Below are 24,200 nucleotides of genomic sequence, written 5' to 3'. Positions count from 1 at the left end.
TGTGTTGCTAACCTGATAAATAGGGGAACTAAACTGTTTTTGTTGTTGTCTTCAGTCCTGAGACTGGTTTTATGCAGCTCTCCATGCTACTCTATCCTGTGCAAGCTTCTTCATCTCCCAGTACCTACTGCAACCTACATCCTTCTGAATCTGCTTAGTGTATTCATCTCTTGGTCTCCCTCTACGATTTTTACCCTCCACGCTGCCCTCCAATGCTAAATTTGTAATCCCTTTATGCCTCAAAACATGTCCTACCAACCGATCCCTTCTTCTAGTCAAGTTGTGCCACAAACTTCTCTTCTCCCCAATCCTATTCAATACCTCCTTATTAGTTACGTGATCTATCCACCTTATCTTCAGCATTCTTCTGTAGCACCACATTTCGAAAGCTTCTATTCTCTTCTTGTCCAAACTATTATCGTCCATGTTTCACTTCCATACATGGTTACACTCCATACAAATACTTTCAGAAACGACTTCCTGATACTTAAATCTATATTCGATATTAACAAATTTCTCTTCTTCAGAAACGCTTTCCTTGCCATTGCCAGTCTACATTTTATATCCTCTCTACTTCGACCATCATCAGTTATTTTACTTCCTAAATAGCAAAACTCTTTTACTACTTTAAGTGCCTCATTTCCTAATCTAATTCCCTCAGCATCACCCGATTTAATTTGACTACATTCCATTATCCTCGTTTTGCTTTTGTTGATGTTCATCTTATATCCTCCTTTCAAGACACTGTCCATTCCGTTCAACTGCTGGAACTAAACTAATGAACTTATTTATACAGGGTAAATCTACTATCTGCAAAAACTTGCAGCTCATGAAAAAATGGCGATTAACCTTAATATATCTTTCCGTATTTAATTTTTCTGTCTGTCTCTGTGTGTGTGTGTGTGTGTGTTGCGGAAGGGAGAGGGTGTGAGAGTATGACGTTGATGAAGAACCTTAAGAGAAAAAACTTAACATTTTTTTATTTTTTGTGCAGAGCAATTGAAATCGTCAAGCCAAAAGATGATGAACTGAATGTGTTAACTCACGGGGACTTCTGGAAAAACAATATACTGTTCCGGTACGACCCCAGTTCCGGAGATGTAATCGACGCACGAGTGGTGGACTACCAGCTAAGTAGATTCTCCTCGCCTTCTCTGGACCTGAATTATTTTTTCCACACCAGTGTAGAGAACACGGTGCGCCGCGGCCACATGCCGGCCCTGGTTGCGGAATACGTGGACACGCTGAACAAACAGCTGGAGACGTACGAAGTGCAGCGGCGGGTGACGGTGGAAGAGATAGAGCGGCAAATGGGGGATCGGCTGGAGTTTGCACTCCTGGCGGCCTGCACCGACCTGCGCGCCGCTATGAGCGCGCCAGCTGACACAGTCGAGCTCTCGCAGCTTGCATCCTCTGGCGACTCCCTCACCAGCCTCTACCACTCCGAGAGCTTCAAAGATGTCTTCTCTTTGATGCTACTGGAATTTGAACAGAAAGGCCTCTTGTAAACATTCAGAAATTGTATTATTTTAAAACTAATACGTAGATAAGAAATGAGAAACAGAAACATTGAAAATATTTAAGCTAAATCGAAGAACTAAAAAAACTAAGAGACACACTTATGACTACAAGTTCAATATGAAAATTGTAATCTTGTGATCGAATGTTAAGACATTCAAAGTATTCACTGTAACAGAGGTTTTATATCCAACTTGTTGCACTGGTGCTGGTAAATGAATACTGACAGTGGCTTATTCAGGTCCTGAACCATTCTGATAACCAATTTCATGTTATAGGACAATAGAGGTTACGGAACTAATAGTTGAATGTGAATGGTACACAGTCAGTACTGGAGAAAATGGAAGGGATGTTAGGATCTCTAAAATTAACATGAAAATATCAGGGGAGAGTTATTTCACTGTTACCCATCAAACAAAGTTACTAGCTGCCAGTAGCCATTTATTGATATTGTCCTCAGTTTGTCAGTTCAATAGGTATCTCATTCTCTGGGTGATTGGGCTGGCTGGTGAGGCATGAAATGGGACTAACTTAGTTCTGCAACGGTTCATCGTGCAGCAGAATGCAGTTATGTGGTATGAGAGACCTGAAGTGAAGTGACACCTGTTCACTGGTCTACAACAGACACTGCGACAGTCTTCTAACATCAACGTGGTAAAGTAAAATGCTGCAGTTTCTCTACAAGATTATGCCAGGCAGATTTTTTGATACAGTCAGACAGCAGACAACAAAGATGTGCAACATCTGTTGGCAGACGTTGACATCAGGTTCAACAATAACAAAATAACGGCAGTTTGTCAGTAAATTACACATCTTCCTTCCACAACTACCTTATCACATACGTCTCTTTCGATTGCAGCAAATAGTTTGGTATGTCCCAAAGTGAAAATAAATATCTAAATTCCTTAAATATCTCCATAGACCAGCTTTACTTATGGGGCACAGTCAGTGTGTGAAAGAGAGATCATTACTCTCCTCAGTGTTGCCGGTGATGTGATTGTCTTTTAAATGGAAGAGGAATGTACTAAATGGTTGTACTGTTGTAGCAATTGATGAACCCAGAGAATGACACCTGTAGATCCACTATTTGGTAAGGCATCATTTTGAAATTTTGCAGTGGGCGACATGCTGTTGCCTAAAACATGATGCAGTCACTGCAACTTTCTTGTGTCTCACACATATCCACTGTCAGTTTTGAATTCTCCAACAACAGTCAAATTGATTGGATCTTCCTCAAAATTGCTAAGACTTCCAAACCATGCTGTTAATATGGTCCCACAAGGACATTAAGTTTGGTCCATGTCTGAAGATACCAAAATACTGTGTCTATGAAAGGAATAATTTGAGAGTGATTTCTGAGTTTCACATTGTTACTTGTTTACCAGTGATACTACTGTATGAAAAATGTTGATGGTAGTATGCACCTACATGCATTATAAGAATTTTACATTAGCTGTATATTAGCTCACAAACAAAATTGTATTTCATACTATGTCAGGCAGACAAGCAGATTTTCAAAATTATGTATGAGGAACATAAAAGAGCACTGTAAAGTAAATGCTCCCTTTTGTCATTTAAAGAGTCTCTTATAGACAGTAAGAGCAGAATTCTTTCACATAAATAAGCTACTCAGGAGGGCTTCCCTATACAAAATAGATTTAGTTTAAAGATTGAAACTAGTTCATGCTTTTCAGCCAAATGCAAAGGAAATGTTGTCCTTATTTTGGTACAAATGAAACGAACAACACAAAACCAAAATTGAAGCGCATCATAACTGTGCCCACCAGTACCAACTGTATTGTTAAAGGACTGTCACTTGTTGGTATATATATTTTTAAATTCCTACATTCTCAAAACAACTTGTATGAAAACAGCCGCTTTTTCAAATACATTTTTTGGGAAATGCCTTCTTTAAGAAATTTATTTGTATATCTTAAAGTATCTACTTTACCAAAATAAGTCAAATCTGATTATCCAAGTTTTCAGGAAATTCAACTTCTTCCTTAAAGTTTCAATAATTTAGAACAAACTTAATCTTTTGTGTTATACTATTGTTATCTGCAATCATTTCGCACAGCCACAGTCTCTAAACTTATCCACAGTGGCCACAATTAATTATGATTCTACAAGCAAACTTATGGAAGGTTTTGTGTTATAAATGTGAGTGACACAAATATAACACAACAAATTATTTCATATCATCATGGCATCTCTACTTACCTACTATGGCCACAGTTAACTATAACAACCATGTTATAAAGGAACATTAGAACTGGAGTTAGCTCCTTTCTTCAGTTCATACTTATTTATAGAATTTGCACTTAGAGATTTTTTACAAGAAAAGTTTGGCTTACAATTTATATTCCACTCTGCTACAGTTCTTTAATTTATTTCATGTCTTAAAGCCTTTCTCTTCCTGTATTATTAGATTTTCAGCTTACAGTTTTTTAACTTTTTGTTCATACATTTATGAAAATAAGATTTTAATTTACTTTGTTTTTTTACCAAAATCCTTCTCACCTTTCAAATTTGATGTTTTTTACCATTCTTATCTTGTCCATTTAGAAAACAAAAATAAATATCAAATGTTTTCTTCGTCAATCGTAGTTTTAAACAGTATTGTTGAGCTGTACAGTATTATTTACGTAATTTCAACAAAATTATAGTAGAGAAAATAATTTTCTGTCAATAACTTCTTCTCTGTATACATTTTTTTCTGTACATAAAAAGAGAAAACAAGGAAGTTGCAGAATTAAAATGAATAAAGATAGTATGATTAGGAATTCTAATAAGTAAAATTCTCACTGTGCCTTCCTGTAATGTCAATATGCAGGTTGAGCAAAAACCAGCAGAAATATAATTGAAAGTAATATTTACCTTTCCAAAAATGTGTTTGAGAATCTATAAAGAAGATACATGTAACATATAAGTTATCATTCAGAAGCTTATCAGAATTGATTAATACATGACAGACATCGCATAACAACTATAGACATCATGCATGTATTACTTGTGGGGTTCCCTTTCTTCATAACTTCTGTGCCTAAACATATTCTGTAACGTGTATTCCCTCATCAACAGATACTTATTTTCACTGTACATGTGACATTATTAATTGTTTTAATATTAACACTGTTGTGTTCTTCAATCAGAAAACTGGTATCATACAGCTCTCCACTCTTTTCTATCCAATGCAAGCACTTTCATCTCATCTCTTCATCTCTGTGTGACTACTGCAATGTACATCCATTCAAACATGTTTACTGTAGTCAGGCATAGGTCATCCCTCTATTACCAAATTTAAGATTCCTTAAGGTTTCAGGATGTGTCCTACGAATCGATCGCTTCTTCAGGCCATCTACCCCTCTAATGAACAACATACTTCTGTAGTAACACATTCCAAAATCTTATATTTTCGTCTTGTCCAAACTGTTTATTGTGCATTCTCAAGAGACAGTCTTCAGAAAAGACTGCAATTTGTATTCGATGTTAACGAATTTCTCTTTTCCAGAATCACATTTTTTGCTAGTGTCTGTGTGTATTTCATAACTTCACAACTTCAACCACTGAAAGTTATTTTCCTACCCAAATAGTGAAACTCATCTACTGATTGTAATGTGTCATTTATTATGATAATTCCTTCTACATAATCTTATTAATTCGGTTAAATTCCATTACCATTGTTTTCCTATTGTTGGTGTTAATCTTATGGCCTACGTCTTCTGAGGCGATGCTCCTCTGTTGAGTCTTGCTGACTGACAGATTGGAAGTCTGAGAGCGACATATATGCGTGCAAGCTTCCGTGTTCTATCAACTGCAATCAAGACTTTAATAAAACGGCAAAGGTAATGTAAATCAGAACACTGGGACCACTAGTTGTGGTCTAAATAACAACAGATTTATTCTTTCTTGATATCACGTCACAAATGGTGGCTAAAGAAACGCCACACAAACATTTTATCTGACAATCACTTTCAATAATATGCGGTCTATGGCTACCAAAACAAAGTAGTCAGCTGGGGATCAGTGCATCACACTAAGCAGAACTAATCGCTTTATCCGAATCGCTTTATGTGAATCTACGGTATGGCCCAAAAACTACGCTACTATCAAGCATCTATACTCTACTATTGCACAAAGAAAAATATGATGACAAAGAACAGAGATGCATACATTGGAGCCCTACTTCATAGCAGCGAATACTTTCCCCTTCTGCAGGTGACGCCGGCACAACACGACGCGCTCGCCGAATGCAGTCACGGACAGTGGCAATCTGTTATTAATGGCACGCACCCGGAAATATGCATGTACGCCTTCTCGTGTTCGGCTCATTCAGAATGCAGATGCCGGCTGCGGTGGTCTAGCGGTTCTAGACGCTCAGTCCGGAACCGCGCGACTGCTACGGTCGCAGGTTCGAATCCTGCCTCGGGCATGGATGTGTGTGATGTCCTTAGGTTAGTTAGGCTTAAGTAGTTCTAAGTTCTAGGGGACTGATGACCACAGATGTTAAGTCCCATAGTGCTCAGAGCCATTTGAACCATTTTGAACCAGAATGCAGATACTTCTCTATAAGTCTCTGAAATCCCAGTAGATTCCAGTGTGCACGTCGACCCGTTTGCTGGTCTGCCAAACTAATTTGACTCAGAGACACGGCTATGCGTGATGGAATATGTCAAACGTTTGGACAGCCAACAGAAAACAAATAAGTACACCCACGTATAACTTGTGTGTGTGATGCACGAAGCAGTATCTCTGACGGTTCAGATGGTGACTGGCACAGGTCTCTAGGTGGCACACTAGCAAAGGACCCAAGTCCCACCATCTAGGTAAAGACCTGACGGTCTTTACTAGCAAAGAGCCAGTACAAGAGAGATCTCCCCTATTCTATACAGCTTTCCTCCGCGGCTTGGTAGCATAGCACATTTGCATCCTTAGACCACACCCACTTTAGCACAAGCCAATCATGAGTTAGAACTCGGTATTCGAAGCTGAGAGAAACCCCCCCCCCGTGCTCTGCATTCACAGATTTCACAGATTTGACCAACCAGTGCCCTCTTTCCCACACGTTTACGTTGTCTCTGTGCTAAAAGCATGACTTGGATGGAACCACAGCCCTCCTATCTCCCCCGTTGTGTCCATTTCCAACTTTCTGAAGAACAGCCATAACCTCGCTAAGAGGTTATTGCCTTCACAAATATGTTTTGTAGCAGAGTCTGGACGCCTGGGCGCCACTGCCCTGTCCCACAACATTCGCAATAACTCTCAGCCGTCTCATCTGTTTTGTACTTAACAGTGGCCCATGCTATGCTTTATTGCGAGCCATCAGGTCATACGATATGCTGGTCAATGCTGCAGTGACTCCTCGGCCATAGTCAGCCTACCTGCATGCGGCCGCCGACCGACCGGCGTCACTCAATGTGTCTGCACAATGAGACTGGGGGACTTGGCTGTCAGCAAACATTTTCACCCAGACTGCGCAGAAAATAGTTCCCCTGGGCTCTCAGCCACCGCACGCTTTTGCTACTGTCAATTAACTCGGCACCGTCTTCCGTGGAACACAGGTAAAGCCTACCGCTATGCCTTCACTAGAGCACACAAGCAAGAGTGTTAACTACTGCCAACCATTTCATCACACGAATGAAGTCAGATCATATCAAATGTAGCAACCAAGTAATAAAGACCACCTTCCCTATGAACATTAAGCAGCATGACACTGTATCAAACGTGAGAGTGCTCTGCAATTTCGTACAACCTCCCCGTTCCTCTCAAAATTATTCTTGGGGTGCGGCACACTTTAGGATGGTTAGTGTAACACAGAACAGAATGAATTGTGACATTTTAGTTTGGTCATTATCAAAGAAAGAAACATGAATCAATCTTTGTTTGCCATAAACCCCAGCACATTGTTATACCCTGCCTTTAGCACACTCGACCGGGGATCATTCATTCACTCTCTGATATATACCCACAAAATTAAAGTGAGAAAGAAATGTGATGGGCATACCACTAGGTCATATTCTTGTATACCCAGACTTTGATGACAATTACTAAATGGTTACAGGGTCATACAGACATTTATCTAGTCATTCATCCTGAAATTGGGACCAGGGAAAGTTATTTCCCTAACCAGAATATAATATTGTTTTCTTGAGGATTCTCGGGCCCGTTGTAAATTACTATCACTGCTCAATTATACAAATGGCTGCATTCATTCCTTGACAGAACATCAATCACAAACGTTCTCACCTTCACCCAATATAAATGAATCATAGTGTTCTTGCGGCATGTGTCAATTGTTCGGCTTATTTCTTTAACATGTGTCAGTCTGTTCCTTTAATACATAGATGTATGTGTCAAGACAACAAAAAATCATATAAGTGACATAAAACAAGTGGATCTTTAAAAAAACGAATAATAATACAAAAGTTCATTAGGAAAAAATAAAACCTGGTAAGAAAACACAGAAAATACATGTAATCCAGTAAAAATGAAAACAGCAAGGCACATATAAAACAAATTAATGAAAAACAACAAATATCTCCTACAGCTCCCTTCTAAAAGGTCTTTAGGGAGTCCAATTTCTAAAATTTACAAATAACACACGAATAAACACAGCACTACACATGTCATGTAACAGGTTGGATGTGGCAGCTATGCGAGATGAGTTTGCCAAGATGGTGCACCCCTTTTACTTGACATGTGCAGTACAGGCAGTAACCTCGGTGTGGCAGTACCTCCTCCATGTCTGTGGCCAGCAATCAGTGGCGTCTCGATTACTGACCACATTGGATGACGTGGTAATTGGCAATACATTGCCGTCATCGAAGACATTCATAGGATGATTCGGGCAGCATATGGACACAGGTTTTGGGTGACTCACAACCTGCCGTCGTCGTCTGCGTCATCCCGTGTCTCCAGAGACTTAACTTCCTCCATTCAGCGCTCCGCAGCTTTGCCCCTTTCGCCACACAAGCCCTTTCATTCAGTGGCAGGTCCCACGGGACCTTGGAAGCCGGAAGCAGCGGCGGAAGGAGTTGCGTGCCACCAGGGCACCAGATCTTTGTGGACAGCTCGAGGCACACAGAGGCTCTTCCGCAGCCCGATGACGTCATGTTGACCAGCTGCCCTGGGGCCCTATTCTGTATCATTCATATCGATCGGTGTAGTTGGTTCGTTTCGGTAGTGACGTCATTTTCGGTTCTTTATCGAAATATGCTATTCAGTAAGCTTCTGAGACCTGTTTCCGAATGGTTATCCCACCGATTTTACGACAATTGTACCGAGAGGTTTTGGATTTCGGTCTGGCCCTGTCGATTGGTGAGCTGTGGTTTATGTACACCTATAATTTGTTATTTTAAACATATTTAGCGGTTTTAGCTTTGGATTTAGTGATTTTGTCACTAAAGAATCAGCAGAGGACGCATCCGGTTGGGAAGTGAGTCCATAAAAGATTATTTTCCTTTGTTAGAAATATGGTTAGGTTAGGTTGTTACTGTGAATGATTACATCCAAGAAGAAAACGTTTTAGGTCAATAGTCTCTCAAAATACGTGTTATTTTAATGCACATAAGAGTTTAAAGATCATTAAATAGCACGACATCAGGTCTGCTTACGTATATTACTTGAGTGTGAACTGACGTTACAAGTGACTTTGTGTACTTTTCCCACAAATGGCTTAGCTAGTAATTATCGAAACGTGTTTACAACATCTACATCTACATTTATACTCCACAAGCCACCCAACGGTGTGTGGCGGAGGGCACTTTACGTGCCACTGTCATTACCTCTCTTTCCTGTTCCAGTCTCGTATGGTTCGCGGGAAGAACGACTGTCTGAAAGCCTCCGTACGCGCTCTAATCTCTCTAATTTTACATTCGTGATCTCCTTGGGAGGTATAAGTAGGGGGAAGCAATATATTCGATACCTCATCCAGAAACGCACCCTCTCGAAACCTGGCGAGCAAGCTACACCTAGATGCAGAGCGCCTCTCTTGCAGAGTTTGCCACTTGAGTTTGTTAAACATCTGCGTAACGCTATCACGGTTACCAAATAACCCTGTGACGAAACGCGCCGCTCTTCTTTGGATCTTCTCTATCTCCTCGGTCAACCCGATCTGGTACGGATCCCACACTGATGAGCAATACTCAAGTATAGATCGAACGAGTGTTTTGTAAGCCACCTCCTTTGTTGATGGACTACATTTTCTAAGGACTCTCCCAATGAATCTCAACCTGGTACCCGCCTTACCAACAATTAATTTTATATGATCATTCCACTTCAAATCGTTTACAACTTTCAAGTAACAATGGAAAGCAATTATGTGAAGCCTGATATTAGAAACCTTCCAAAGTATTGCACAGCATCGTTTTGTAACGAAGTCAGCCTACGTTCCTCCGCAATAGTACAAGAATTCAGCCACGTACAGCTGTTGGTTAGCATAGTCAAGTGGTTGCCGCCATGGTAGTTCAGCATGTTCGGTCATAGGGTAATATGCCCTCTGTAATAAAAAGAACTGAGTTAACAGATTAACAATGAACTTAAATGGAGCAGATGCAAAGAACTAAAGCGAACAAAATGAAAATAAAAAAAATGGTTAGCGCGCGGGATTGTTATCCGAAAGGACAGGGATTCGCGCACAGATGGGTGCAAAATTTTTTTTTTTCGTCTTCATATATGCAACACGTTCTGAACCATTGTTATTCGTGTAAGTTAAGATTTTTCTGCAATATTATGTACATGTAAGAGTGCACTTCATCAGTAATGATTTTGTGATTTCTGTGTGTTTAAAATGCGAAATATGAAATTATTGGAGATGAAATTGCTGTGAGTGAAACAACCGACAGTGACCTTTATATTTTTTCTTGTCAGAAATAATTCACAATTTTTTCCGAACATGTAGCGATTTCCGACTAATAGGTTAGACAGGAATCTAAGAGCTCAACTTAAATTACTGGGAATGTAACTAGCACCAGTCATCTTCATAATCTTGCTTGTCACAAGTCTTTATCTGCGATCGAATCCTCAACAAGAGTAGACAGAGATGAAAGATCTCTGCCATAATATTTTTAGACTGTAGCACCATATACGAAACAATTTCATTCATGCGATGCATGTTATAAACTTATACGAACTGCAGGAGCTCTCGAAAACGTGTTTTTTCAGTTTTGTTTCTAAGACTGAAATCGTTGACGTATCATATAGGGAAATGGGCTACTTAATCACTTGGATCTCTAGGAGCGAGTTATAACCACATTCTGTTTATCTTCTTATTCTTTGAAACTCTCAATCAATTTTTTGGGTGTTTTTATAGATGTTCAAATGGATCAAATGGCTCTGAGCACTATGGGACTTAACATCTGTGGTCATCAGTCCCCTAGAACTTAGAACTACTTAAACCTAACTAATCGAAGGACATCACACACATCCATCCCCGAGGCAGGATTCGAACCTGCAACTGTAGCGGTCACGCGATTCCAAACTGAAGCGCCTATAACCGCACGGCCACACCGGCCGGCTTTTATAGATGTATCAGTGCAATGTGGTACTACAAACTATTCCTAATTCATTTTCCGAAACGTAAAACCCAAAACACGGTGTCATTGTGAATGAGATTAAGATGACATAATGCGGAATTTACGACAATCTGCAGAATACAGTCAAAAACGCTATCGTTATTATGCATGCATGGAAACATGCGGTCAGGGAAACTAAAAATTTCTATGCATTCCAACTGAGAATCATGGAAATGGATATACTGCGCCTGATACCGTTAAGGAGGAGCCAAGAGCGATGAAGGCGGGCACGTCAGCTCGATGGAATGCGGCGTCATGCGTTACGGCAACGTAAACGCAATTTTCGGTACTTCGAAGGATAGCGCACCTGTGTCGTCTGCTAGCCGCCTTGTGTTCGTGGCGCTGTGCGCGCTGCAGTGCGCATGCGCGGATGTGCGCCCGCTTGCTTTTGATTGGCTTGCGCGACGCAAACCAACAGCACTTCGGTTCTCTAGACCCGAACGGTATCGCTACCGAAATGCATACTGAATAAAGATGGGACTTTAATTCGAGTACTAGACCGTTCGGTGCTCCTGAGTACCGAAACGATCGGCACAATGGCGGAAAGATACAGAATAGGCACCCTGATGTCGCTATGTGGGCCACCGCCACCTGCAGCCAGCCGCGCTCCCCTGCGATTGTCAGGGCTGTCGGACGCTCTCGACAGCGCTGCTTTACTTAGCATGCCATCTGCCTAGCTGCTATGGCTACCCCGGAGTTGGCGTCCTCTCCAACTGCCTGATTCATCGCCATCCACTCAGCTCCCATGGTCTGCACAATGCTTACATGTGGGCTTAGTGCCGTGTTTTTACAAATATGTTCACAGGATAAATACAGAGAGAATTATAACGAAATTGTAAAGGATTGCTTTACATGATTACTGCAAGAAAAATTTTAAAAAGGGTTTACAGGGCACTTTCGGCAAATAATAAACTCTGATGCTATCCTACAATTATTCTTTGATTGTATTTCAGCAGCAGCTTTAAATGATTAATTTTCTGTGTCTAAATCTTTATAATCTTAAGTAGTGATCAAGTCAAGATATTGTAATGTACGATAGTCTAGTGTTAATTTTCCACTGCCTTTCATGTAACTCAAAGTACTAAGCTGGCTTATACTACATATTCATTTCTGTCACTCTCACACCATCTAAGTCTACTACTTATTCATGCAACATAACTACAATAAAAGATACACGAACTGCTGAAGGAACTAGAGATTACTTCCCCATTACGTAGTCATTGTGTTGACACTAACGCTAGCGTATGACGAATCTCGACGAGTGCCGATGCCACCAGTTTGCTCTCTATGCTATGTGGGCAAAACTATTCTGCTGCGAAATTCTCTTTTTGCTGAAAGTGACACAAAAAATTCTCAGACTGGTGTATAAAATTTCCGCTACTGATGCGGAAACAAACATAAAAAATCACAAGATATTAGTGACATTTGATTCTGAAACTACATTTCTCCCGTCCCTCTCTTTCACAACAAATTGATGGTGTGTCTCGCTCACTCTGTCAAAACATATCAAAGTGAGTTTCACAGTCCATTCTCACCCCACATAGTACAAATTATCGACCAGGGTCTACCGTTCAGGCGCTCGCGAACCACTCGCGAAACCCCACACGAATATCATCACTGCACTAGTCAATGATCACAAACCACGGTGAAAACACGCAAGAAAACAAGATGCCTTTCGCATGGGCAATACACGACCATCCTGCAAAATACCCCCATGGGTCTCCCAAACTAGTGTCAACGATGCCCGTCTCACACACTATACTACGAATTGTATAACGGATCGTTTACTGCAATGCACACACAATAAATAGAAGAAATTTGATTGTAGCTGAACTCCAAGATGTTACGAGAAGAATTCCGTCCCCAATACTCGTGCACTTGTTTCGAACTCGAAGACGTCAAATTCTATCGTTGTTGTGACACTTGATTCTGTCGTACCGTGCAATATGTAAAACTGCTATGAGAACATATTAACTCACGCGAAATGGGACTCAAATAAACAACGTAGTTTTCGTCGTGAAATCGGCACATTTCTACTCTCAACAATTGAAATTAGTCAAATCTCTGATGACCATCTGTACAACTATAAACTTGATACTTGTGACGAAGAAATACTTGAACAGCGAAATTCTAACATTGCCTAACTCTCAGGACTAGCAGTAATGGGAGAAGTTCCTATGCTAATTACCACAGTGAATCACAAAAAAACCTTAAGATGTGATTGCTATCTCTAACTCTATTATAACTAAACAAAACTTATGCTACTATGCTTATGTTCTGCTGTCGTCGACCATCCAACTATCTGTGGCTTGTTCAGAATTGGAAACTTCCAACAACATTTCTTCAAGTATCTAATACCATTGATGAGTCTAGGTCCGAGTTCAGTTGCAGATGCGTTTCGTGTGGTGGTGGTGTGTTGGGGCTTATGGGCGCTCAACATCGAGGTCATCAGCGTCCTGACACACATGAAAAGGAACGAATGTGGACAGACCTAAGAAAACTAAAGTACACACTCAAAGAAAGCAGGAAAAGAAGGAAAATGCTACATAAGAAAGTAAAACCTAAGGAAAGGGGAAACATAGCAACAAGAATGTCACAGGAAATTTTTATTGGCTGGCAACTTACATAAAATATGGGCGAGCTTGTCACACAGTGAGCAAATTAAAATCCTCTCCCTAAAATCTTTGTAAAAACATTTGACATGGCACAGAACTTTAAAACTTTAGCCACATTCGTCCTAGTGTTGCCTAAAAGAGATGGCAGGTCCGCTGGCAAGTCAGCTGTGGCCCGCTGGTCAGAAAATAAAACGCAATCCAATAAAACGTGGCGCACAGTGACTTGGACGCCGCAAGCACCACACATTGGAGGGTCCTCTCGCCGGAGCAGGAAGCCGTGCGTCATATGGCTGTGGCCTATTCGAAGCCGAGTGAGGAGAACCTCGTCCCGTCGATGGGGCTGAAAGGAAGTACACCACACACGCGTTGTGGGCTTGACTATACGGAGCTTATTGTCAGTCACTTCCACCCACTGATCCTCCCACCGACGCATAACCCGTGAGCTCAACAGAGAGGTGAGTGCGTGCAAGGGGATAGCACACTGAGATACTTGTGGGGCGAGACACGCCTCCTTGGCTGCGAGATCTGCCCTTTCATACCCAGCAATGCCGACATGCCCCGGAACCCAGCAGAAAACTACAACCTTCCCTAGTCGCAGTAGTCGGAGGAGGGTCTGGACAATTTTGTCTGCCGGATACAAACGTTGCAATAAGTGAAGGGCACTGAGTGAATCGGAACAGCAAGAAATTTAGGAGAGGAAGAATGTCTCATGTGCTCCAGTGCCCGCAAGATCGCAGACAATTCTGCATCAAAGACAGTAAAAGTCTGAGACAATCGGACCTTGAGGACACGATCCGGAAAAACAACTGAGCAACCAACAGAATCCCCTTGTTTCGACCCATCCGTAAAAACAGCTACATAGTCGTGGTGCTCAGATAAAATGGCAGACAATGCTGCATTGAAAACGGTGGCAGGAGTTCAATCTCTCTTGTACTGCAATAAATCTAAAATCACTCCGGGCCTCTTCAGTAACCAGGGTGGCAGGCGGTTAAAACCCTGGATTTGAGGTTGTACAGACTCCACACCGAGGGACTCTAGTGCACGTTGCACACGGATCCCAAACGGCAACGTAGCCCGGGGACGGCGGGAAAAAGGCGGTCCAGAGGTGGATGGGCAACAAGATGGTGAGCAGGCGAGCTGGGAGCTGCAAGAAACTTACAAGCATGGCGCACCAGCAGGAGCTGCCGCCGGATGGTAAGTGGCGGTTCACAGAGGCTGGGTACGGGACTGGTCCGATAAGCACCCGTGGCCAGTCGAATCCCAGCATGGTGGACAGCGTCAAGGATCTGCAAATAAGACGGCCTCGCTGACCCATATACTGTGCACCCATAGTCCAACCGTGAACGCACAAAAGCTCGGTAAAACTGAAGGAGACACGCCCTGTCCGCTCCCCAAGACCTGTGGCTGAGGCAGTTGAGGATGTTGAGTGCCTTCAGGGTTCTGGCTTTCAAGTCACGTAGGTGTGGCAGCCATGACAACCTGGAGTCAAAAATTAGGCCCAGAAACTGTACTGTGTCTCTAAAATGTAGGACAGTATCCCCCATATGCAAGGTAGGCAAAGTAAAAAGACGACGAGAACGATTAAAATGAACACAAACACACTTATCGGCAGAAAACCGAAAACCCGTCTTTGCAGCCCACTGTTAGCTGCAACTGACGGCTCACGGTTGCAACATTGGAGGAGGAACAGAAAACAGCGAAGTCGTCCACAAATAAGGAGCACTGTACTGGACTCCTCACTGTAGACGGTATACTGTTGATGGCTATGGCAAAGAGGGTAACGCTTAAAACACTGCCCTGGGGGACACCGTTCTCTTGCTCAAAGCGATCAGACAGTGTGTTACCAACGCGGGTCCGAAGAAACCGCTGAGACGGGAAAGACCGAATGAAAATCGGGAGGCGGCCACGAAAGCCCCAATGATGCAGTTGTGCAAGAATATAGTGTCTCCAAGTAGTATCATATGCCTTACTGATATCAAAGAAGATACCTATACAGTGATGCTGACGGAGAAAAGCCTGCTGAATAGCCGTCTCTAGGAGGGTCAGGTTGTCGACCGTGGACCGAAATTTTCGGAATCCACACTGAAAGCGGCTAAGAAGCTGTCTGTCCTGTTAACCATCCGTTCCAGGGTCTTTCCGACACAGCTTGTCAAGGCGATACTACGATAACTACCGGGACATGTGCGGTCCTTTCCTGGTTTGGGGAGAGGGATGAGGATTGCCTCCCTCCACGAGGTGGGGAACACTCCTGTCTGCCATATGAGATTAAAACATTCGAGGAGGATTTCCTTTGACGCCGCTGGCAGATGTCGAAGCATGCGTTTCGTGCCTCTTCTGCATATTCAATTAGTCATTGACGCTGGTTATCATTTCCTTGCGCCCCTCGTCCTGCGTTCGGTCCCCCTATCTCAATTTCCTCGGCCTGTCCTCCATTTCCGATTCCTCCGTTGTTCATTCGCGCAAATCTTCCGTTGTCATTGAAACCAGATCCATGGTTTCGCCATCCGTTGTTTTGTGGTTCGTAGCCTTCATTTCTCCTTCCATCCCAGCCTCTGTTGCGTAGCACATAACCATTGCGGTTCCATTCCAGTCTCTTTGTATTATTGTAACTGTTATGTTGTGGACGCGACATAGGGCTTGCGACGTATATGTCAGAGTTTCTTTTGTGTTCTCTGATATTCTCTGCTCGGAATGAGTACTCTAATTCGTAAAGAGTGTTACGGAAAGTACTGACCTCGACATTACGCCTGCCAGCTAATACTTGTTGATATGCTGACGGACGTTTGGTGTAACAGTTATGTATGATTTCACCGGTAGAGTATACTGCATGAAGATACTGGTTCTTGTCAATCATTACAACAAGGAACTTGACTGGGCTTTTGTAGCCTGAACTCTCGAAATCTTTGCAAACAGTCATTTCGTACTTTATGCGCTCTTGCGCCTCCTTGGACCAGTAGATATTTAGGAAGTTTCCCTTGAACTCCTGGAAACTTCTGCATCTCGCTGATATTCCGCTCATTTTCTCCGAACTATCCCTCGCAAGTGTCAGCAAATAAAACCTAATTTGTATTTTAAAGACCAGTTTGGAGATAAGGAGACGACAAATTGCGATACCCAAGTGCATCTCGGAAAATTTCGAATTTTCTGACTTGTAAGAAATGTTGAAAATAGAATGGCGTTTCGTCGACAACTTCCATACTATGGAAAATATCAGTCCTTTAGATGTCCTCGTTCGACCTCCCTTCGTCTGTGCTGCCTCTACGGCTTCGAGAAAATGCAATGTTTATGCCACCATGTCCTCTGCTCGCTGCTAACAGTATGCAGTTATCTGTGCCGACTGAAGTTGTTTCTGGTTCTGTTGCGTTCGCGCAGGGCCCCATTTGAAATTGTTTCTTTAGCGCCTCCCCCAATTTCTTCTCCCTAAGAGTGTTGATAGCTTCCTGTTGAAATTTGAACGAAAGAAGGTTCCGGACCTCCTCAGTCTCACTCACTGGAGTTGCATATTAACTCAAGTGAAATGGGACTCAAATAATCTACGAAGTTTCCCTAATTTGCGCAGCTCAGACTCTAGTTTGTCCATGACTGCTGTCGCATGAAGAACCGTGGCTTCATGTATAATCGTGTCGATGCACTGCTCCGCGTCGTTTTGCTGCTTTTCCACGGTTTCGGCCTTCTTGTTCAAATTGATCACTGCCTCTCGTCCTTGCTGTTCTGTGCGTTTGGTCGTTTTCGATGCTTCAGCTGCTACTCGTCTTGTGGAAGTTGCTAATGTCTTGGCGCCCTCTACCGTCTTATTAGCATCATGTGCAATCTTTAAACTTTTGACTTCTCTGGTGTTTACTTTACGTAGGTTTTCCTGGAGTTGATCTGCCTATGACTTGTGTTCCACTCGCATCAGATTTACCTGGCCACCGATATTTTTGATGCCCGTCCTAGTACGTTATTATCTCGTACTAGCTCATTAATTTTCTCCTCCATTCCTTTTAGTCGATTAATCTTCTCCTCCATTCCCTTTAGTCCATCAATTTTCTTCTCCATTTCCATTAAAAATGCCATCAGATTCAATTCTTCTTCTCTTTCCTCAGTATTGTGATCGATTTCTACTGGGTCGTTTCCACATCATTGCATTCTGATACCTCCCTGTCTGCTCTGTTCGGATTTCTGATAATCACCTGTGCTTCGATATGTTATGGCATGCTCACATCTTCTACCACACGCGATCTGACACTGTCTGTCCCCTCAAGATAGACCATATCACTTTCGTCTCCCTGATTTTCTTGCTGCACGACATCGTTGTTGCTAACACTGTGTTCAACAGCAACCCTTACCTACGTTGAAACTGTGCCTCCACTATTTCATTCCGCTCATCCTCCATGACGTACACTTTATTTTTCCTCTCCCAGTATACTTGACTCCGTGCCCTACTTCTTGTTATCATTCAAATTCTCTATCAACAATGCACTTTAATTATCCACGTAACACATGGACAATCACATTATCTAAATTACAGGATACAATCAGCACAAAACAATGCCACACAAAAAATTTACAAAACAGTTTGCAGTCCGAGAATACGACAATAGTACACTAGATCCAGAATCAAAGACAACCAACATAAAAAACAATTTAATAGTTAACACCACAAAAATAATACGACAACGCCATTAGCAATGACGGGAAAATGGTTGACAAGTGACACAGAAGCCACTGATACAAATACACTGTAAATAAAATAAATAAAAATAAATATGTACATAACGCAATCACAGGAAAAAGTATCTACTTCATGCTAATGAACTATATTTTTTCTTCTTAACCAGCATAATGCGGACCTGTTTGGCAAGGACCTAAATGGCAGCATCACAGAAATGCAAAGGACCTAGATCCTGGCACAGTCGCCAATTTCAAGCTTCTGGGTTCTATCAATTGCAACCAAGGCTTTCATAAAATGGCAAAAGTAATATAAATCAGAACACTGGGAGGAGTTCTGCCATAAATAACAATTGATTTATTCTTTCTAAATATCATGTGACAAATGATGGCTAAAGATATGCTACACAAACATTTTATCTGATAATCACTTTCAATAATATACAGTCTATGGCTAACAAAGTGATCAGCTGGGGATCAATGCATCACACCAAGCAGAACTAATCACTTTGTCTGAATCAATTTATGTGAATATGTAGTATGGCCCAAAAACTACACTACTATCAAGCATATGTAGTCTACTATTGTACAAAGAAAAATATGGTTCCAAAGATCAGGGTGTAGAGAAGCATATACAGGGTGTTACAAAAAGGTACGGCCAAACTTTCAGGAAACATTCCTCACACACAAAGAAAGAAAATATGTTATGTGGACATGTGTCCAGAAACGCTTACTTTCCATGTTAGAGCAAATTTATTACTTCTCTTCAAATCACATTACTCATGGAATGGAAACACACAGCAACAGAACGTACCAGCGTGACTTCAAACACTTTGTTACAGGAAATGTTCAAAATGTCCTCCGTTAGCGAGGATACATGCATCCACCCTCCGTCGCATGGAATCCCTGATACACTGATGCCGCCCTGGAGACTGGCGTATTGTATCACAGCCGTCCACATTACGAGCACGAAGATTCTCTACATTTGGTACCGGGGTTGCGTAGACAAGACCTTTCAAATGCCCCCATAAATGACAGTCAAGAGGGTTGAGGTCAGGAGAGCGTGGAGGTCATGGAATTGGTCCGCCTCTACCAATCCATCGGTCACCGAATCTGTTGTTGAGAAGCCTACGAACACTTCGACTGAAATGTGCAGGAGCTCCATCGTGCATGAACCACATGTTGTATCGTACTTGTAAAGGCACATGTTCTAGCAGCACAGGTAGAGTATCTCGTATGAAATCATGATAACGTGCTGCATTGAGTGTAGGTGGAAGAACATGGGGCCCAATCAAGGCATCACTAACAATGCCTGCCCAAACGTTCACAGAAAATTTGTGTTGATGACGTGGTTGCACAATTGCGTACGGATTCTCGTCAGCCCACACATGTTGATTGTGAAAATTTACAATTTGATCACGTTGGAATGAAGCCTCATCCGTAAAGAGAGCATTTGCACTGAAATGAGGATTGACACATTATTGGATGAACCATTCGCAGAAGTGTACCCGTGGAGGCCAATCAGCTGTTGATAGTGCCTGCACACGCTGTACACGGTACGGAAACAATTGGTTCTCCCGTAGCACTCTCCATACAGTGACGTGGTCAACGTTACCTTGTACAGCAGCAAATTCTCTGACGCTGACATTAGGGTTATCGTCAACTGCACGAAGAATTGCCTCGTCCATTGCAGGTGTCCTCGTCGTTCTAGGTCTTCCCCAGTCGCGAGTCATAGGCTGGAATGTTCCGTGCTACCTAAGACGCCGATCAATTGCTTCGAACGTCTTCCTGTCGGGACACCTTCGTTCTGGAAATCTATCTCGATACAAACGTTCCGCGCCACGGCTATTGCCCCGTGCTAATCCATACATCAAATGGGCATCTGCCAACTCCACATTTGTAAACATTGCACTGACTGCAAAACCACGTTCGTGATGAACACTAACCTGTTGATGCTACGTACTGATGTGCTTGATGCTAGTACTGTAGAGCAATGAGTCGCATGTCAACACAAGAACCGAAGTCAACATTACCTTCCTTCAATTGGGCCAACTGGCGGTGAATCGAGGAAGTACAGTACATACTGACGAAACTAAAATGAGCTCTAGCAGGGAAATTAAGCGTTTCCGGACACATATCCACATAACATATTTTCTTTATTTGTGTGAGAGGAATGTTTCCTGAAAGTTTGGCCGTACCTTTTTGTAACACCCTGTATTGGAGCCCTACACCATAGCAACGAATACTTTACCCTTCTGCAGGTGACGGTGGCACAACACGACGCACTAGCCGAGTGCAATCATGGACAGAGCAATCTGTTATTAATGGCACGCGCCTGGAAATACGCAAGTACGCGGTCTAGCGTTCGGCTGATTCAGAATGCAGATACTTCCCTATGAGCCTCTGAAACCCCAGTGGATTCCAGTGTGCAGGCGGACCCGTTTGCTCGTCTGACAAACTAATTTGACCCCGAGACACATCTCTGCATGATGGAATATGTCAAAAGTTTAGACAGCCAACAGAAAACAAATAAGTACACCCACACATAACTCTTGTGTGTGATGAACGAAGCAGTACCTCTGATGGTTCGGATGGTGACTGGCACAGGCTCTAAGTGGCACACTAGCAAAGGACACAACTTCTGTCATCTAGGTAAAGACCTGACGTTCTTTACTAGCGAAGCGCCAGCACAAGAGTTATCCTCTCTGTTCTGTGTATCTTTCCTCTGCGGATCGGTAGAATAGCACATCTGCATGCTTAGACCACACCCACTTTTGTACAGGCCAATCATGAGCTAGAACTCGGCATTCGAAGCTGAGAGACCGCCCCCTTTCTCTGCATACACAGATTTGACCAACCAGCTACTTTAAGAATTATTTGGGAGAAAAGGAAAAAAAAATTCAGCTTCGCGCCCTCTTTCCCACGCGTTTGCGCCATGCCTCTGCTAAAAGCATGACTTGGATGGAACCACAGCCCTCCATTAAAAGATCGCTATCTCCCTTGTTGCCTCCACTTCAAACTTTCTAGAGAACAGCTATAAACTCGCTAAAGGCTTTGTGTCTTCACAAATATGTTTTTTAGCAGAGTCTGGACCCCTGGGCGCCACTGCCCTGTCCCACAGTATTCGCAAAAACTCTCAGCCATCTCCACCTAACAATGGTCCATACTCTGCTTTATTGCCAGTCATCAGGTCGTACAATGCACCAGTAAAAGCTGCAGTGACTCCTCGGCCATAGTCAGCCTACCTGCATGTGGATGCCGACCGACCGGCGCCATCCAATGTGTCTGCACAATGAGACCGGGGGACTTGGCTGTCAGCAAACATATACACCCAGGTTCCGCAGAAAAAAGTTCCCCTCGGCTCTCAGTCGTCGTACGCCGTTACTACTGTCAATTAACTCGGCACCTTCTTCCTTCTAACACAGGTAAAGCCTACCGCTATGCCTTCACTAGAGCACACAAGCAAGAGCGTTGACTACTGCCAGCCATTTCATCACATGAATGAAGTCAGATCGTATCAAATGTAGCAACCAAGTAATAAAGATCACCTTCCTTATGAACATTAAGCACCATGAGACCATATCAAGAGTGAGTGTGTCCTGTAATCTCTCATACTGTAGAAATAGGGCGTGGCCGGAGGTACACGTGGTAAGCAGAGATGATCCTTTTCAAGGATAAAGCTTACCTATCGATTGTCGACAAAGTTAAAAAATGGTTTATCGTTTCTTCACAGCTACTGTCCATATGTCTCTAAGTTTCGGGGTCTCTTCTTTCCTAGTAAAATTGTCCCTTTGTTTATACACTCCTGGTAATGGAAAAAAGAACACATTGACACCGGTGTGTCAGACCCACCATACTTGCTCCGGACACTGCGAGAGGGCTGTACAAGCAATGATCACACGCACGGCACAGCGGACACACCAGGAACCGCGGTGTTGGCCGTCGAATGGCGCTAGCTGCGCAGCATTTGTGCACCGCCGCCGTCAGTGTCACCCAGTTTGCCGTGGCATACGGAGCTCCATCGCAGTCTTTAACACTGGTAGCATGCCGCGACAGCGTGGATGTGAACCGTATGTGCAGTTGACGGACTCTGAGCGAGGGCGTATAGTGGGCATGCGGGAGGCCGGGTGGACGTACCGCCGAATTGCTCAACACGTGGGGCGTGAGGTCTCCACAGTACATCGTTGTTGTCGCCAGTGGTCAGCGGGAGGTGCACGTGCCCGTCGACCTGGGACCAGACCGTAGCGACGCACGGATGCACGCCAAGACCGTAGGATCCTACGCAGTGCCGTAGGGGACCGCACCGCCACTTTCCAGCAAATTGGGGACACTGTTGCTCCTGGAGTATCGGCGAGGACCATTCGCAACCGTCTCCATGAAGCTGGGCTACGGTCCCGCACACCGTTAGGCCGTCTTCCGCTCACGCCCCAACATCGTGCAGCCCGCCTCCAGTGGTGTCGCGACAGGCGTGAATGGAGGGACGAATGGAGACGTGTCGTCTTCAGCGATGAGAGTCGCTTCTGCCTTGGTGCCAATGATGGTCGTATGCGTGTTTGGCGCCGTGCAGGTGAGCGCCACAATCAGGACTGCATATGACCGAGGCACAAAGGGCCAACACCCGGCATCATGGTGTGGGGAGCGATCTCCTACACTGGCCGTACACCTCTGGTGATCGTCTAGGAGACACTGAATAGTGCATGGTACATCCAAACAGTCATCGAACCCATCGCTCTACCATTCCTAGACCGGCAAGGGAACTTGCTGTTCCAACAGGACAATGCACGTCCGCATGTATCCCGTGCCACACAACGTGCTCTAGAAGGTGTAAGTCAACTACCCTGGCCAGAAAGATCTCCGGATCTGTCCCCCATCGAGCATGTTTGGGACTGGATGAAGCGTCGTCTCACGCGGTCTGCACGTCCAGCACGAACGCTTGTCCAACTGAGGCGCCAGGTGGAAATGGCATGGCAAGTCGTTCCACAGGACTACATCCAGCATCTCTACGATCGTCTCCATGGGAGAATAGCAGCCTGCATTGCTGCGAAAGGTGGATATACACTGTACTAGTGCCGACATTGTGCATGCTCTGTTGCCTGTGTCTATGTGCCTGTGGTTCTGTCAGTGTGATCATGTGATGTATCTGACCCCAGGAATGTGTCAATAAAGTTTCCCCTTCCTGGGACAATGAATTCACGGTGTTCTTATTTCAATTTCCAGGAGTGTATATTTCAATGGATTCTCTACACAGACATGAATAATAGTTAGTCGTTATAGTTAAACTTTTTGTTTCAGAAAACTTCATTTCGTGATTTTGTGGCTGAAGAATATGCTCTGCTACAGCTGATTTGAGTGTTTTCCCTGGTCGGCAAAGACTTTTGTGTTCCTTTAGCCATGTATTCACGCTTCTCTTGGTAGTTCCGATATACACTGTAGCACATGTACATGGAATTTTACATATGCCACATGCTGCAAAGGGGGGTGTTTATTCTTCACAGACCAGACTGCTTGATTCATTTTCTTTGTTGGTCTGAAAACCAGTCTAATGTAACATTTCTGTAAAATCTTTCCCCTCTAATTGGTTACGCTTTAATAAGAGGGACAGAAACTGCATTCTTTCACCGTGTTTTTTCATGCTTGTCCTTCGGCATTCTGATCTTTGGTCATCGAACTCTGTTTACTTCTTTCCCTGACTAGTCATTTTTCTCGAAAGCCTGCTTCATATGTTTTAATTTAGCGTCCAGGTATTCTGTCATCCAAATCCTGTTGACTCTATTGGCAAGTCTTTTAGTGACACTTTTCTCTTTTGCTGTGGGTGGTGATTGGAATTCCTATGCAGGTATCTGAC

General features: G+C 43.3%; 1 protein-coding gene across 1 annotated transcript in view; it reads left to right on the top strand.

Moving 5' to 3' along the window:
* The window catches only part of LOC126298950 (uncharacterized), a 270,674-nt gene extending 267,237 nt beyond the window's left edge, over positions 1-3,437 (top strand). The window contains exon 5 of the mRNA XM_049990554.1: positions 995-3,437. Within this exon, the coding sequence (XP_049846511.1) occupies positions 995-1,508 (514 nt within the window). The 3' untranslated portion in view covers positions 1,509-3,437. The remainder of the gene's footprint in view (positions 1-994) is intronic.
* The last annotated feature ends 20,763 nt before the right edge of the window (positions 3,438-24,200 follow it).

Source organism: Schistocerca gregaria, chromosome X, assembly GCF_023897955.1.
Source record: "Schistocerca gregaria isolate iqSchGreg1 chromosome X, iqSchGreg1.2, whole genome shotgun sequence".
Classification (NCBI taxonomy): Eukaryota; Metazoa; Arthropoda; class Insecta; order Orthoptera; family Acrididae; genus Schistocerca; species Schistocerca gregaria.
This window is presented reverse-complemented; position numbering and strand designations above follow the sequence as displayed.